Raw genomic sequence first — 14,547 nt, 5'->3', positions numbered from 1 at the left:
AGAAGCTTTATCTCGAAAATTTTCAAACATGAAAGTTGTAGGTATATGTCTCAAGAATATCTCTGTAAAATGGTTTTGCAGATTGTTGAGTGAGTAGGAACTTATGAGGTTCGATTTTGCTGCTGCTCTGTTTTTGGTTCAGCAGGTGACCTGGTTTTTGTGCTGACATTTTGAGGCATTTAGAGGCTGAACCAAGCAGAGAGTTAAACATGAAAGTTGTTCATTTATATATGTAGTATATGTCTGAAAAATTTCATAATTTTTGGTTGAGTATAACGTGAGATATGTTGAACTTAATATGGCCTGCCCGAAACTGTTTTAAGCAGAAATCGGGCTTAGGATTCAGAAATTTGTTGCTAATTGTGTGTTTCACAGCTTGAGCTAGAAAAGTCCAAATTGAGTAAAATTAGTGTCTATAGAAACTTTAGAATGTTAACTTTATATCTGGAGAGTTTCATCAGAAAATTCATTTGTTTGATTGGTCATTTAATAGGAAACTTGTTTCTGTTCTGTTTAGATGGAAATTTGAGCAGCTGTATAGAAAATGCCATAACTATTTCTATACCAATGATTTTGAGGTGATTCTTTCTGCTATGGTTTCTATAAAAATGGAAGTGTAATTCTGGAAAATATGAGATTTTGATTAATTGTACATAAGTTTTGGTGTAATTTCTAAGTCAGTACATACAAGCTGCCTTCATCAACAAATATGTTGATTTGTTGTCATTCATCTCATGCATCATATTAATATCTAGAATATATGTTATTTTGTTGAAATGTGATATTTTATTGATAGTATATATATATATATATATATATTTATGCCTTGTGATTGAATTGTATTTGTATTGAATATGTGAATAGGTTCATCCAAAGGCAAGGAAGTGGTAAGAGAAAAAGAATAGGATTACTTTGTTATCCTATAACTTCTGGTAAGTATTTAATAGACTAAACTTTGTGTATATTGAGTAGGGACTGCTGTTTGATTACTTGATAATTTCTTGGTTGACTGAGTTGATATTAGTTATGTTTTTGGCTTGTTATAAAGTGAATTGATTGTGATGTGTTGTGAAGTGAATTGATTGTGATGTGTTGTGAAGTGAAATGATTGTGATTAAGGATTGATGACTTTTGTATGGATATTGTGTGATCGGGAAAGCTGAGCCGGGCGGATAGCTACCCGAGTATGTGAGATGGCAAGACTGAGCCGGGCGGATAGTCTTGTCAAGTGGTTACTGAAATTTAAAAATGTGAGGAAATGTAAGGATGAGTCATCTGATCCTAATTTGATAGAAATAATGTGGAATTGAATTATTTGACTTGGTTGAGTTTGAGATTATTTGCATTACGTGAGATGAAATTATATGTTTATGAGAATAACTGAAATGGTTGATTTTGTGATTGTTAGTTAAGTGTTGGTATAATTTTCTGTATTGATAAAGATTTGATAATTCTAGCCTAATATACTATAGTTTAGTAAATTAAATGCTTATTGAGTCGCTAGCTCATTCCTTAGCAATTTTTTTTTCAGGTTAGTGCAGTTGTAGATAGCCTTAGCTGTGCATTGCTCTTTTTGCATCAGTCAATATTATCAGGTGGGCCAGAGGAGTTATCTAAAGCATTGGGGCATTTTGGGAACTTGTGTGAATTAAACTACTGTATAAATATTTCTTATATATATTAAGTATGTCATGCCACTTAAATTGTATGAATGTATATTGTAACTAAGTAGTAAATTATGTTTATAAAGTTATATATATATATATATTGCTATTCAATGGGAAGTTTGAGTTGGGGTGTTATAGTTTTTGGTATCAGAGCGGGGATTAGACCATTGGGACATAAGTTTGAGTACTTATATTTGTGTTTATGTTATGTTATATGAAGGTGTGTATGTGTTGTGATATGTTAAAGTGAGTTGGAATTTTTAATATGTTCCAATATGTTAAATGCTTGTGTGATTGAATTGATGGGAATAGAGGGGATTAAGAGCATAACATGCAAGCATATAGTAATTATGCACAACCATTTATTGTTGTGAAGTTTGTTAATGATATAGGCATGGATGAGCACTCCACTGGCCCAGTAGGTTCACATTCGTCAGTTCATGCACATCATATTGAACAAGAACAGATGCATGAAAATGAACAGTCACAAGGAAAAGCTGAAAAAGTTGGTTGTAGTCCTTACCACCGAAAACGATCACTACCTGGACTTCTTTGGCTGAAAAAGTTTTGAATAAGTATTCTCCTCCTGCTAGGACTGCTCAAATGCGAAATAACATATCTTCTTTTGTGCAGGGTGAAGGAGAATCGATGTACGAAGCCTGGGAGCACTTCAAGGCCTTGTTAAGGTGTTGCCCACACCATGGTCTTCCTCTTTGGATGCAAGTGCAGACATTCTATAGTGACATGAATACGACCACTAGAAAAATCGTAGATGCAGCTGTAGGGGGAGCTATCAATAGCAAAACACCTGAGCAAGCCTAGGATTTGATAGAAGAGATGGCCACCAACACTTATCAGTGGCAAACTCCACAAGCTAGAGGTCCAAAGCCCACTGTATATCGGGCTAAGGCAGATCCTACAACAGCCTTGGCGGCACAAGTGGAGCTACTTTATAAAAAGATAGAACACACCTGGAATTCGAGGAAGGAGATTCAGTGATGGTAAAGCTCCTTCCCCATCAAGGCCGAAGATTTGCCACAAAACTTAAAGGGCATAATCGAGGCATACAGCGGGGACGCGACGAGGGCGTCGCCAGAATGAGTGGGGGAGAATGTCACAGCCCGTATATTTCCCCTTCTCGCACGAAGGTTCAATGGCCCAAGAAGCCTCCAGAGTTCGCTACAAAGCAAGGGAGGATTCTAGAACATTCTAGAATCATCTGGAAACATCTGGAACATTTTAGAATAATCTAGAATGCATGTATAATGTGTAGATAAGTATGGAAGTGTGTAGAACATTCTAGATACTTAATCTTAGCCATTAGATCGAATGTATCATCACCGTCCATTGAGGAGGTGGAGGCCTATATATAGCTTAGAGAATTCATTTGTAAGTATCAAGCTTAATCAAGCAAAACAAGCAATAAGCTACATCAAGTAAATATTCAGAGCTTATCTCTCTAGAAATTCTCTCTCTAAGCTTTCTTAAGCTTCCTTTTGTTCTTCTTGCCATTCTAGCTAGCATTTTGCCTAGCATAAGGAGGAGTAGGCTGACTAGCTGACTTGTTTCCGCGAGAAAGTAGCTAGTGCCGCACGGTTCGTTGGTAGCAAACCCCAAGCCCGTGACAATTGGTATCAGAGCATGGTTCGACAATCATTGAAATGGCAAAGACATCAGGAGCAAGTGAGGCTGCCAGAGTTCCGGAGGAGGTAAGGCAACTCCAAAGTGAAGTTGTGAAGGACCAGCCGGAAACGTCCAAGCCACCAAGGAAGGAGAGAGGAAGGTCGAGAGACGTTGTGTCCGACATGGAGGCCAGGCTAGCCAAGGTAGAGCTAACGGTGGCCGAGGGACAAGACACGTTCTGGGACTTGGAGCAACGCATCGAGGAGCTCGACAATGGAAGGGAAGAGCTCCAAGAGAGGATGCAAGCTGCCCTGAATGAGGGAATGTCCAGATGTCAGGACCAAGCCAAGACCATGGAGAAAACTCTCCTTGCCGAGGTCGTGGCATTGAGAGAGATGCTTGACGGAATGGTTGCTAGGTTATTGGCAACCGAAGAGGAACTTATCCTTTGTAAGAAGGCAGCTATCCAGGGAGGTGGAAGTGTGCCGATGATAGTTTCCACTTCATCGAAGTTAGATGTTCCGAAGCCCAAAGCATATAAAGGCTCGAGGAACGCGAAAGAAATCGATAACTTCTTATGGAGCTTAGAGCAATATTTCAAAGCACTTGGCTTAGTAGAAGAAGCCAAGAAGGTTGATGCTGCCGCACTCTTCCTAGAAGATACCGCAATGCTGTGGTGGAGAAGGAGGAGTGGCGACATGGAAAAGGGTACATGCACCATTAGCTTGTGGGGAGAATTCAAGGAAGATTTGAAGAAGCAATTCTACCCCGAGAATGCTATTCGAGATGCAAGGGCCAAGTTGCGGCGACTCTCGCATATGGGAAGTATCAAGGAGTATGTTAAAGAATTCACCGACACACTTCTTGAAATTCTCAACTATACCGATGAAGAAGCCTTATTTGCGTTTACGGATGGGTTGCAGATTTGGGCAAGGATGGGTTGCAGATTTGGGCAAGGTTGGAGTTGGAGCGCCGTGGTGTCCAAGATCTCAACACCGCCATTGTCGTGGCCGAATCCTTGATAGAGATCAGGAGGCAAGATAAGCACAAGCCTGACCAAGAAAGGAACGGTAACGGAAAGAATGGGGGAGATCGCCACCACAAAAAGGAAGGCTCCTACAGGTTTGACAAGCCCAGAGAGGGAGGTAACCATGGCAACAAGGATGACAAAGGTGGAGAAAAGCCTCGTATTAAGTGTTTCTTCTGCGACGGACCACATAAGGCGAGAGAGTGCCCTACGAAGAACAAGCTCTCTGCGTTGGTCGAAGAAAGGGAAGAACACCAACGAGTGCAAGAGGAGTCTAAGATGGGTTCACTACAACTTCTCAGTGCCATCAAAACCAAATTTGAGATGCCCGAGTCCAAAAAGAAGGGCCGATTATTCGTGGAAGCGAAGGTTGGAAGCCGTACGGTAGAAGCATTGATAGATACCGGGGCTAACAACAACTTCCTCGAGGTAAAGGAGGCAGAAAGACTTGGCATCAAATATGCAAAGGAGCAAGGGTGGCTCAAGGCTGTGAACTCGGCGCCGAACGCAACATGTGGGTTTGCGCGAGATGTCAAAGTAAGCCTCGGTGAGTGGTCTGGCCTCTTAGACTTTTCCATTATTACAATGGATGACTATGAAATGGTGCTTGGCATAGAATTCTTGGATAAAGTGAATGCATTCCCACTTCCCTTTGCCAACACCATGTGTATCTTGGAGCAAGGGAATACTTGTATGGTACCGTTGAAACGAGAAGCCAAGGTAAAAGCCATGAAGATCTCGGCCATGCAATTGTCTGAGCGGGTAGAGAAGGCTCAGCCGTCATTCCTTGCGGCACTAAAGGAAGAAGTGGCAGTCTCGCCACAAGATAAAGTGCCAAAGGAGATAACAGGGGTCCTAGATGAGTTTGGGAATGTAATGCCTGCGGAGTTACCGAAGAAGCTCCCACCGAAGAGAGAGGTGGATCAGAAAATGGAGTTGGTAGAAGGTACAAGGCCGCTTACAACAGTCCCTTATAGTATGGCACCCCTTGAGTTCGAAGAGTTGCGGAGGCAACCAAAAGAGTTGTTGGATGCTAGCCACACTAGGCCATCCAAGGCTCCATGTGAACCACCGGTACTCAAGCAAAAGAAGCCAACTCTGAAGCAAGAAAGATGGCAAGCATCCCTTGTGGAGTCCGATTTTGCGAAGGAGTACAAGCCGGGAAAGGCAAACTTAGTGGCCGATGCGCTAAGTAGCAAGGCAAAGTTAGCTTCCACCACTAATGCTAACTTTCCTTCATTGGACCAAGGCAAGGTGGAACAAAACAAGCCCACCGAATTGTCAAAGCCATTACCGAAGTACAAGGGATGGCATGAGAAAGCCGACAGGGCATGTGTTCCTCTAACCAAGGCCGCCAAGAGAATGAAGAAGTGGGCAGATGGAAAGAAGAGTCATTCAGAGTTTGAGGAGGGAGGCTTAATGATGGTAAAGCTCCTTCCCCATCAAGGCCGAAGATTTGCCAAGAAACTTAAAGGGCATAATCGAGGCATACAGCGGGGACGCGACGAGGGCGTCGCCAGAATGAGTGGGGGAGAATGTCACAGCCCGTATATTTCCCCTTCTCGCACGAAGGTTCAATGGCCCAAGAAGCCTCCAGAGTTCGCTACAAAGCAAGGGAGGATTCTAGAACATTCTAGAATCATCTGAAAACATCTTGAACATTTTAGAATAATCTAGAATGCATGTATAATGTGTAGATAAGTATGGAAGTGTGTAGAACATTCTAGATACTTAATCTTAGCCATTAGATCGAATGTATCATCACCGTCCATTGAGGAGGTGGAGGCCTATATATAGCTTAGAGAATTCATTTGTAAGTATCAAGCTTAATCAAGCAAAACAAGCAATAAGCTACATCAAGTAAATATTCAAAGCTTATCTCTCTAGAAATTCTCTCTCTAAGCTTTCTTAAGCTTCCTTTTGTTCTTCTTGCCATTCTAGCTAGCATTTTGCCTAGCATAAGGAGGAGTAGGCTGACTAGCTGACTTGTTTCTGCGAGAAAGTAGCTAGTGCCGCACGGTTCGTTGGTAGCAAACCCCAAGCCCGTGACAGATGCCGGTCCAAGCAGCTCAGCCCGGATGTGAATTCTGTGGTGGACCGCATTACAGTGCCAATTGTGATGGGGGAGGTATGTTTGCATCTTCTATGCCTACTAATATTTCTAACCTTGAGCATGTTGATTATGTAGGTAGGCAGCAGAATGATCCCTACAGTAGTGCATACAACCCAGGGTGGAGGAAGCATCCTAATTTTGGATGGAGAAATTCCAATAACCAAGGTCCACCAGGATATCAGAGGTTGCATCAGCAGTAACCTATGCATTCTGTTCCCCATCAACCAGGGGGTAGTCAAGAGAAGAAGCCTAGTTTGGAAGAGTTGATGACGAAGTACATTGCAACTTCAGAGAACAGATTTCAACAAACGGACACTGCCATTCGAAATAAACAAGCTTCAATTCAGAACTTGGAAAATCAAATTGGGTAGTTGTCTAGGATGATGGCTGAAAGGCAGCCGGGCATGCTTCCAAGTAACACAGAGTCTAATCTAAGGGAGCATGCCAAAGCAATTACTTTGAGATCAGGTAAGGAACTTCCTAGTCCATCTATGCTTTTTACTAATGATGATTCTGATGTGCAAGTGGATGAGTCGAAAAAGGAAGACAAGCCTGAGAAGAAAGGGAAGGAAGCAGTTGAAGAGAAGGAGGATTCGAAGAAGATCCCCTTGAGGCCATACCAACCTCCCATTCCATATCCTGCAAAACTCAAATAGGATAAAGTTGATCAGCAATTCATAAGTTTTTAGATCTTTTTAAACAATTACGGATTAACTTGCCTTTTGTTAAAGCTATTTCGCTGATGCCAAAGTATGCAAAGTCTTTAAAGGAGATTCTAAGCAACAAGAGAAAGTTAGAGGATTTGGGAGTGGTGACCTTGAATGCAGAATGCTCAGCAGTGTTTCAGAGCAAGATTCCAGACAAACAACGTGGCCTAGGGAGTTTTACTAGACCTTGTTTGATTGGGGATAAATTGAAATTGCTGGCATTAGCTGATTTGGGAGCTAGCATCAATTTGATGCCTAGCTCAATGTTTGAGGAGTTAGGACTAAGCACTTCTAAGTAACTCCTACTTGGATGAGTATACAACTAGCAGACAGAACTATTAAGTGCCTGAAAGGGATTATAGAGGATGTGCTAGTTAAAGTTGACAAATTTATATTTCCTGTGGATTTTGTTGTCATGGATATGAATGGTGAGAGTGATGTTCCATTGATCCTAGGTAGACCATTTTTAGCTACATCTAGAGCTTTGATAGATGTTAGTAGCGGAAAGCTGGAACTTAGGGTAGATAATGAGAGCATTACGTTTGATTTGACTAAATCCTTAAGACACCCATACGAGCACGATGGTATTGTGAGTTCGGTTGATGTTATTGATGATATTGTGGAGTCTCAATTGTAGGAAATGTTGATTGATGATCCTTTGCAAGTGGCAATGCAAGAAAATGAGGATAATTTGTCCAATGAACAAGTGTTGGAGCAGCTAGAGCACTTATTAGCTGCTGATTTTAATGATGAAAAGACTGATGGTTTTGTTGATCTTGACAGGTTACGAGTAGAGAAGCTGAAGCCTTCTTTAGAGGAGCCACCCATTCTTGAGTTGAAAGAGTTGCCAGCGCACTTAATGTATGCCTACTTAGATGAAGCAAAGCACTTACCGGTCATTATTTCCGCTCATCTTACACTTGAGGAGAGGGAGATGATCTGTGTATTTTGAGAATGTATGCAAAGGCATTTGCATATAAGACGGTTGACATACCAGGGATAAACCCGAGTTACTGCCTTCATAATATTTTGATGGAGGATGAGTTCAAACCGGTGGTGCAGCCACAAAGGCGGTTGAACCCTCTTATGAAAGAGGTGGTTAGAAAGGAGGTAATTAAACTTCTTGATGTAGGTTTAATTTATCCTATTTGTGACAGTTCTTGGGTGAGTCCTGTGTAGGTGGTTCCTAAGAAAGGGGGCATGACTGTGGTGAAAAATGAAAAGGAGGAGCTGATTCCTACACGAACAGTAACGGGCTTTCGGGTTTGTATAGACTACCGACGCTTGAATGACGCAACCCGAAAGGACCACTTTCCCCTTCCTTTTATTGATCAAGTGCTTAAGAGGCTTTCAGGCCATATGTATTATTATTTCCTTGACGGTTTTTCTGGTTACTTTCAGATTCCCATAGCACTAGAAGACGACATTCACTTGTCCTTATGGCACTTTTGCCTATAGGAGGACGCTGTTTGGCTTGTGTAATGCGCCTGCGACCTTTCAGCGGTGTATGATGACCATTTTCCATGACATGATAGAGGAGTCGATGGAGGTCTTCATGGATGACTTCTCTATATTCAGTAACTCTTTTTCCCATTGTTTGCATAATTTGGAAAGGATGTTAGCTAGGTGTGTTGAAGCTAACCTTGTGTTGAATTGGGAAAAATGTCATTTTATGGTCCAAGAGGGTAAGTGTTAGTTAGGACATAAAGTGTCAAATGCAGGGATGGAAGTAGATAGAGCTAAAGCGGAATTTATAAGTAAGCTACCTCCCCCTACTTCGGTTAGGGCTGTTAGAAGTTTCTTAAGGCATGCAGGGTTTTATAGAAGATTCATTAAGGACTTTTCTAAGATTGCTAGGCCTTTAACTCAATTGCTAGTAAAAGATGTGCCTTTTGTATTTGATGATGATTGTTTAGCAGCTTTTGAGTTATTAAATGAAAAACTAACCACAGCTCCTATCATGGTTTCTCCTGATTGGGAGCTGCCCTTTGAGCTTATGTGGGATGCTAGTGATTTTGCAGTTGGAGCTGTTTTAGGCCAACGCAGATAGAAGAAGTTCCAACCTGTTTACTACGCTAGCAAGAGGCTTACGGATGCCTAAGAACACTATACCACCATAGAGAAGGAGCTCCTAGCTGTCGTGTTCACCTTTAATAAATTTCATTCTTACCTTGTGCTGTCAAAGACAATCGTTTACACGGATCATTCTGCTTTAAGGTATTTATTTTCAAAGCATGATTTTAAGCCTAGATTGATTCGTTGGTTTCTTTTATTGTAGGAATTTGACTTGGAAATTAAGGACAAACGAGGAGCTGAAAATCTTGCAGCAGACCATCTTTCTCGATTGGAGAACCCACATTTGGAGGAGCTTAATGAGCAAGAGATCGATGACTTCTTTCCGGATGAGCACTTATGCTCAATGCAGGTAACTAATGCTATTCCTTGGTTTTCTGATTATGCTAATTATTTGGCTGCAAGGGTACTCCCAAAAGGTATGACGAGCCAACAAAAGAAGAAATTCTTTACTGACTTAAAGTACTACATTTAGGACGACCCCTTCTTGTTTAGGATTTATGCAGATCAAATTATCATGAGGTGTGTATATGGGGAGGAGGTCATTCAAATTCTCAAGCATTATCATGAGGGACCGGTTGGTGGACACCAAGCCGCAAACCATACGGCCAAGAAGGTTTTGGATGCTGGTTTTTATTAGCCGACTATCTTCCAAGATGCTCGAGCATATGTCCAGGTTTGTGATGCATGCCAACGGTCAGGTAACATTTCTGCCCGAGATGAAATGCCCCAACATAGTATACAAGTGTTGGAAATTTTTGATGTTTGGGGCATTGATTTTATGGGTCCTTTTCCTTCTTTGTATGTATGCAAGTATATATTGGTTGCTGTTGAATATTTTTCTAAATGGCATGAGGCACAAGCCTTGCCTACTAATGATGCTAGGGTAGTTGTGAGGTTCCTTAAGAAACTATTCTCTAGGTTTGCAACACCTCGAGTGTTAATTAGTGATAAGGGAACCCATTTCTGTAATTCTCAACTTGAGAAAGTGCTTAAAAGATATGGAGTATCTCAATGATTCTCCACGGCTTATCACCCACAAATGAGTGGGCAAGTAGAGGTTACTAATAGGGGGCTTAAGCGCATTTTAGAGAAGACTGTAGGAGCTAGTAGGAAAGATTGGGCTACAAAGCTAGATGATGCTTTATGGGTACTTAGAACTGCATATAGGACTTCTACTGGGTTCACTCCCTTTAGGCTTGTGTATGTGAAAGGTTGCCATTTACCTGTTGAGCTAGAAAGCGTTATGGGCACTTAAATCTTGTAACTTTGATTTAGATAGCGCAGGTAGACAGAGGCAGTGGCCACTAAATGAACTAGAGGAGTGGTGTCAAGAAGCTTATGAAAATTCGACAATCTATAAGGCAAAGACCAAAAAGTGGCATGACAAGCGATTGAAAGGTTTGAAGGAGTTTAACATAGGAGATAGTGTGTTGTTATTTAACTCTTGTCTCCGTGTATTTCCAGGAAAGCTGAAGAGTCACTGGTCGGGGCCATTTATAGTGATGCAAGTCTTCCTTTATGGTGCGGTTGAATTGCATCATCCGGAAAAGGGGAATTTCAAGGTTAATGGGCAGAGGTTAAAGCATTATCTTGGAGGGTCACTGGATATGGAGGAGCGTGTGAATTTGGCGCTCCATTTCTGATTCGAAAAGGATTGAAGTCCAGCTTATGACTTTAAAGAAGCTTGTTTCTTTCAATTTCATTTTAATTCTTTAGTTTTTCCATTTTTGGTATTGATTTTGGTTTAAATTACGTGTGAACTTAGTTTAATTAGGTTGTACAGTTTGTTTTTGTTAAGTTTTATGTATGTTGAGTGTATGAGTTAAGGACTTATTGGTTGTGCAGGTGAGATAGATTGAGAAAGTGTTGAAAATCTCAAATTTTGCAGTTTCTAGAGCTCAACACGGGCTTGTCCAAGGCCGTGTTGGTAACACGGCCAGTTATGCTGATCGTGTTCATCAACACGGACCGTGTTCTATTTGTAGAAAAACAAATTTTAAGGGGACACGTTCACAGAAGGTAACACGGCCAGTTATACTGGACCATGTTGGCAACACGCCCCCGTGTTGTTTCAACACGGACCGTGTTCAATTTGCGGAAATTAAATTAAAGATGGACACGTGCACAGAAGGTAACACGGGCATTTATGCTAGTCCGTGTTGGAAATACGGGGCCGTGTTTCCTCAACACGGGCGTTTTCATCAAATTGGTAAGTTAACACATTTAAGTTCATTCAACACGGCCCGATATCCAGACCGTGTTCACGAACACGGCCCCGTGATGATCAACACGGGCATGTTCCGGTCATTGTCTATGTAAACGAATTGATTTCTAAAGGACCAAATTTTGGCCAATTCTCTAAACTTTCTCTCTTCTCTTTTATACTCATTTTAAACGTTTTGGATAGTGCATATTTCAAGTAAGTACCCTCCATCTTCATCTTCCATTCTTTGTTTTTTATTTTGGTTTTAGTTTGAATTTGTGTTTTTATGTGTTTGAATGTTTTTGTGTTTGTGTGATTTTGGTTTTGAATTATGTTTTTGTTATTTAGATATTTCGATTGAAAAAAGTTAAGGATTAGAAAATTGAAAAAAAAAGGATTGGGTTGCGCCATAAATATGAAACAGTATACAATAATGATGTATTTGGTGAATCAAATACCATGGTCTAATAAAAAAAATTCTAATTAGTTGATAATATTGGTTGATAACTTTATGAAAGATTCCTGTGAAATGTTTCATTAACTCCTAATTCATGTCGAGTAGACCTTATTGTTGCATTATGGATTGAATTTTCTTTGCAGGGCATTGAACGGTTTAACTTCATCGAGTTAAATCGTTTGGTTGTCCATTTTATGCTATTATGCTGCCAAAATTTCGTTGATCCTTAGCACTAAAAATTTCTTTTTCAGGTACCATATCCACTAGACGAGGATTAGGAGTTTACAAGAAGAGGCGTACCGATGGTTCCTCTTCCTCTCGATCCTCAGGCGCTGCACTGACTAGTTCAGGCCTAGTTAGACCACTGCAGTGCCATAGATTCCTACTTTTCCACGGGCAGCCCACCTTCGAGCAAAGATACCAGTCGATGAGGCACAAAGATTTGGGAAAGGGGCGTAGAATAGACTGGCCAGCACTAAAGACAGTCGGACTTGCAACTACAGTCCGCCGATACCTTGAGACGCCCCCGTTTTAGCGTTTCTTTGAGATAGTTGAGCCGATGTATAGGGAGTTGACTGTGAAGTTTGCTAGCACTTTCTTTTTGCAGAGCCAGTCGCAGGACTTTCAGCAGCTGGATGCTATTAGTTTCAGACTAGCAGAGCAGACTTTCACGATGAGTGTACAGCAGTTTGGGGTACACTTGGGTTTATGGACTGAGGAGGATGTAGCTGGGAAGATACATAGTCATTGTATACACACGCCTAGTGTGTCATATCCACAGATGTGGGCTGAGATTTCTGATGAAGCTGACGGGTACAGTGCCAGCCAGTCCAAGGCGCCTAACTTGCCTGAGGGACTGTGGTATTTGCATGCATTGTTGACTACGACCATCACTAGCAGGGGAGACAGCTGTGGTGTAGTGACCCAGCCAGACCTGTTTATACTTTACAGCATGCACCAGCACCAGTTAGCCGACATGGGATACTTGTTGGCCAGACAGATCAGTGCCTTCTACAACAACTCAAAGAAGGTATTTTTCTATTTTGGGACTTACATTACTCGGCTGGGTAGGAGCTTAGGGGTTTTGGAGGAGGCAGTACCACATGTGACAGAGCTGGGGGTGATGGAGACTTTAGGACTTCCCCAATTGATTAGTATGAGGATGGTAACTCGTAGGCAGCGTCCGTTAGGACTAGAGTATAGACTGAGGAGTGCTCTCTTGGTAGCATGCAGAGAGGAGCGACCTGCCCCACGAGCCCCTGGTACACAGGATATTCCACCTCCTTCTTCTGATATTCTAGAGTCTTCCTCCAAACCGTCTACTTCAGCTCCTTCTGGGTCTTCTTCAACTATTTTAGGAGTCTCCCCTATTGAGTTTATAGAGCTGCAGCTTAGAGTGTAGAGGTTGGCAGAGGAGCAGCAGCAGCACTTCATTCGAGTAGAGGCTTTTCAACATGACCTTTTACAGCGTCAAGCTGATTTTCATAGCCAGATGATGGCTCAGTTTGAGAGGCAGAGGGCTATGCTTCAGGCCCTGATTGAGCAGGGAGGTAGGTTAGAGGCCTTTATGGCCCTTGATATTTTTTATGATATTTTTGCTACAGATTATGCCCCCGCCAATCCACGGAGCCGGGTTCTAGTATAGAGCCATTTTAACATCCCTCTAGCGGATGATCCAGCTGACCCTTCTTTTCCGACTGAGCATCCTTCACCAGAGCAGCCTGACGAGCCTCCTACCGACGCTGTTCCTGCTGACCCACCAGCTCCTGTAGGTGACACTACTTCCGACCCTCAGCGAGCAGCCACTCCTCCACCACAAACTAGCCAGTGCCCTGATATCCCTGATGATGCACCTCCTTTCTCTCCGGAGCCATATTCAAGGCAGTATTAGTTTTTTTTTTCCCTTTTTCATTTCTTATATTATTTTTCTTATACACTAGGGATAGTGTGTCCTTCAAGTGTGGGGTGGGTGATCGTTATATACACTTGTTTTCTTGTATTTTGTTTATCTTTTAGCTTTATTTATCTTGTATGTTTTCTATTTTATTTTTATTGTTCTTGTATATAGCGCATTTCATTTATCCCATCTCAGTTATTTGTTTATTCTTTATGCAATTTTTTGTAAAATTTTGAAAATTTTTCACTTTGTTTCGATGCTCTTACTGTTGACTTGCTTTTGAAATCCTGTTTATATCCATGTGATCGGGTAAAACCGATAGTGTTGAGTCTTGCGAAAGAATGTTATTTAGTTTGAGCTATGCACTAAGTTGCTTTGGTTTATTTAATTCTGTTTTGATGACTTTTGTTTGGAACCTTGCTTTGGGTTATGATTTTGCATATGAGTTGTTTTTATTGGGAATTTTTATTTGGGAATAGTGTTGGATACTTGTAGTAGCTTCCATCAATCCAAAAGAAATTCTTATTATGTGAATGTTTCTTCCCTTATATAAAAAAAAAAGAAGAAAAGAAAATAATAAGAAGAATAAGAGGAAGGATGATGAAAGAAAGAAAGTAAGTGAGCTAATTGTTTAATTGCTTTGGAGTTTACATTTTGACTTGATTCCTATTTCCCATCTTGGACTACTATTCATTGTTTATCCTTGTGATTATTATTATGGCTTGGGTGCGAACCTACTTCAAAAGGGTTGTTGACTCTCCATAAGTGGTAGGAGTA

At 41.3% G+C, this 14,547-nt stretch overlaps 2 protein-coding genes, 1 long non-coding RNA gene and 1 other non-coding gene across 4 annotated transcripts; 3 read left to right on the top strand and 1 right to left on the bottom strand.

The window, feature by feature from the left end:
• Positions 1-1,531: 1,531 nt before the first annotated feature.
• LOC125371006 lies at positions 1,532-2,139 on the top strand. The gene is made up of 2 exons (XR_007217168.1): positions 1,532-1,595; positions 2,060-2,139. It is a non-coding gene; the product is annotated as an uncharacterized LOC125371006 (long non-coding RNA).
• Positions 2,140-2,268: 129 nt separating this feature from the next.
• Positions 2,269-2,374, bottom strand: LOC125369092. The gene has a single exon (XR_007214585.1). It is a non-coding gene; the product is annotated as a small nucleolar RNA R71 (small nucleolar RNA).
• A 7,878-nt stretch (positions 2,375-10,252) lies between these two features.
• On the top strand, positions 10,253-10,856 carry LOC125369810. Its single transcript, XM_048373043.1, has 2 exons — positions 10,253-10,424; positions 10,489-10,856. The coding sequence occupies exons 1-2, from the start codon at positions 10,253-10,255 to the stop codon at positions 10,854-10,856; spliced, it is 540 nt and encodes a 179-aa protein (XP_048229000.1).
• Positions 10,857-13,035: 2,179 nt separating this feature from the next.
• Positions 13,036-13,764, top strand: LOC125369809 (vegetative cell wall protein gp1-like). Its single transcript, XM_048373040.1, has 2 exons — positions 13,036-13,269; positions 13,519-13,764. Exons 1-2 carry the CDS (start codon positions 13,036-13,038, stop codon positions 13,762-13,764), a joined length of 480 nt encoding a protein of 159 aa, XP_048228997.1.
• The last annotated feature ends 783 nt before the right edge of the window (positions 13,765-14,547 follow it).

Source organism: Ricinus communis, chromosome 1, assembly GCF_019578655.1.
Source record: "Ricinus communis isolate WT05 ecotype wild-type chromosome 1, ASM1957865v1, whole genome shotgun sequence".
NCBI lineage: Eukaryota > Viridiplantae > Streptophyta > Magnoliopsida > Malpighiales > Euphorbiaceae > Ricinus > Ricinus communis.
This window is presented reverse-complemented; position numbering and strand designations above follow the sequence as displayed.

Coding starts and splice junctions, on each gene's coding strand:
- LOC125369810 (XM_048373043.1), top strand. CDS start 10,253: ATGAGTGGGCAAGTAGAGGTTACTAATAGGGGGCTTAAGCGCATTTTA. Junction 10,425..10,488: donor TAGGCTTGTGTATGTGAAAG/GTTGCCATTTAC, acceptor ACTTTGATTTAG/ATAGCGCAGGTAGACAGAGG.
- LOC125369809 (XM_048373040.1), top strand. CDS start 13,036: ATGGTAACTCGTAGGCAGCGTCCGTTAGGACTAGAGTATAGACTGAGG. Junction 13,270..13,518: donor TTATAGAGCTGCAGCTTAGA/GTGTAGAGGTTG, acceptor GTTCTAGTATAG/AGCCATTTTAACATCCCTCT.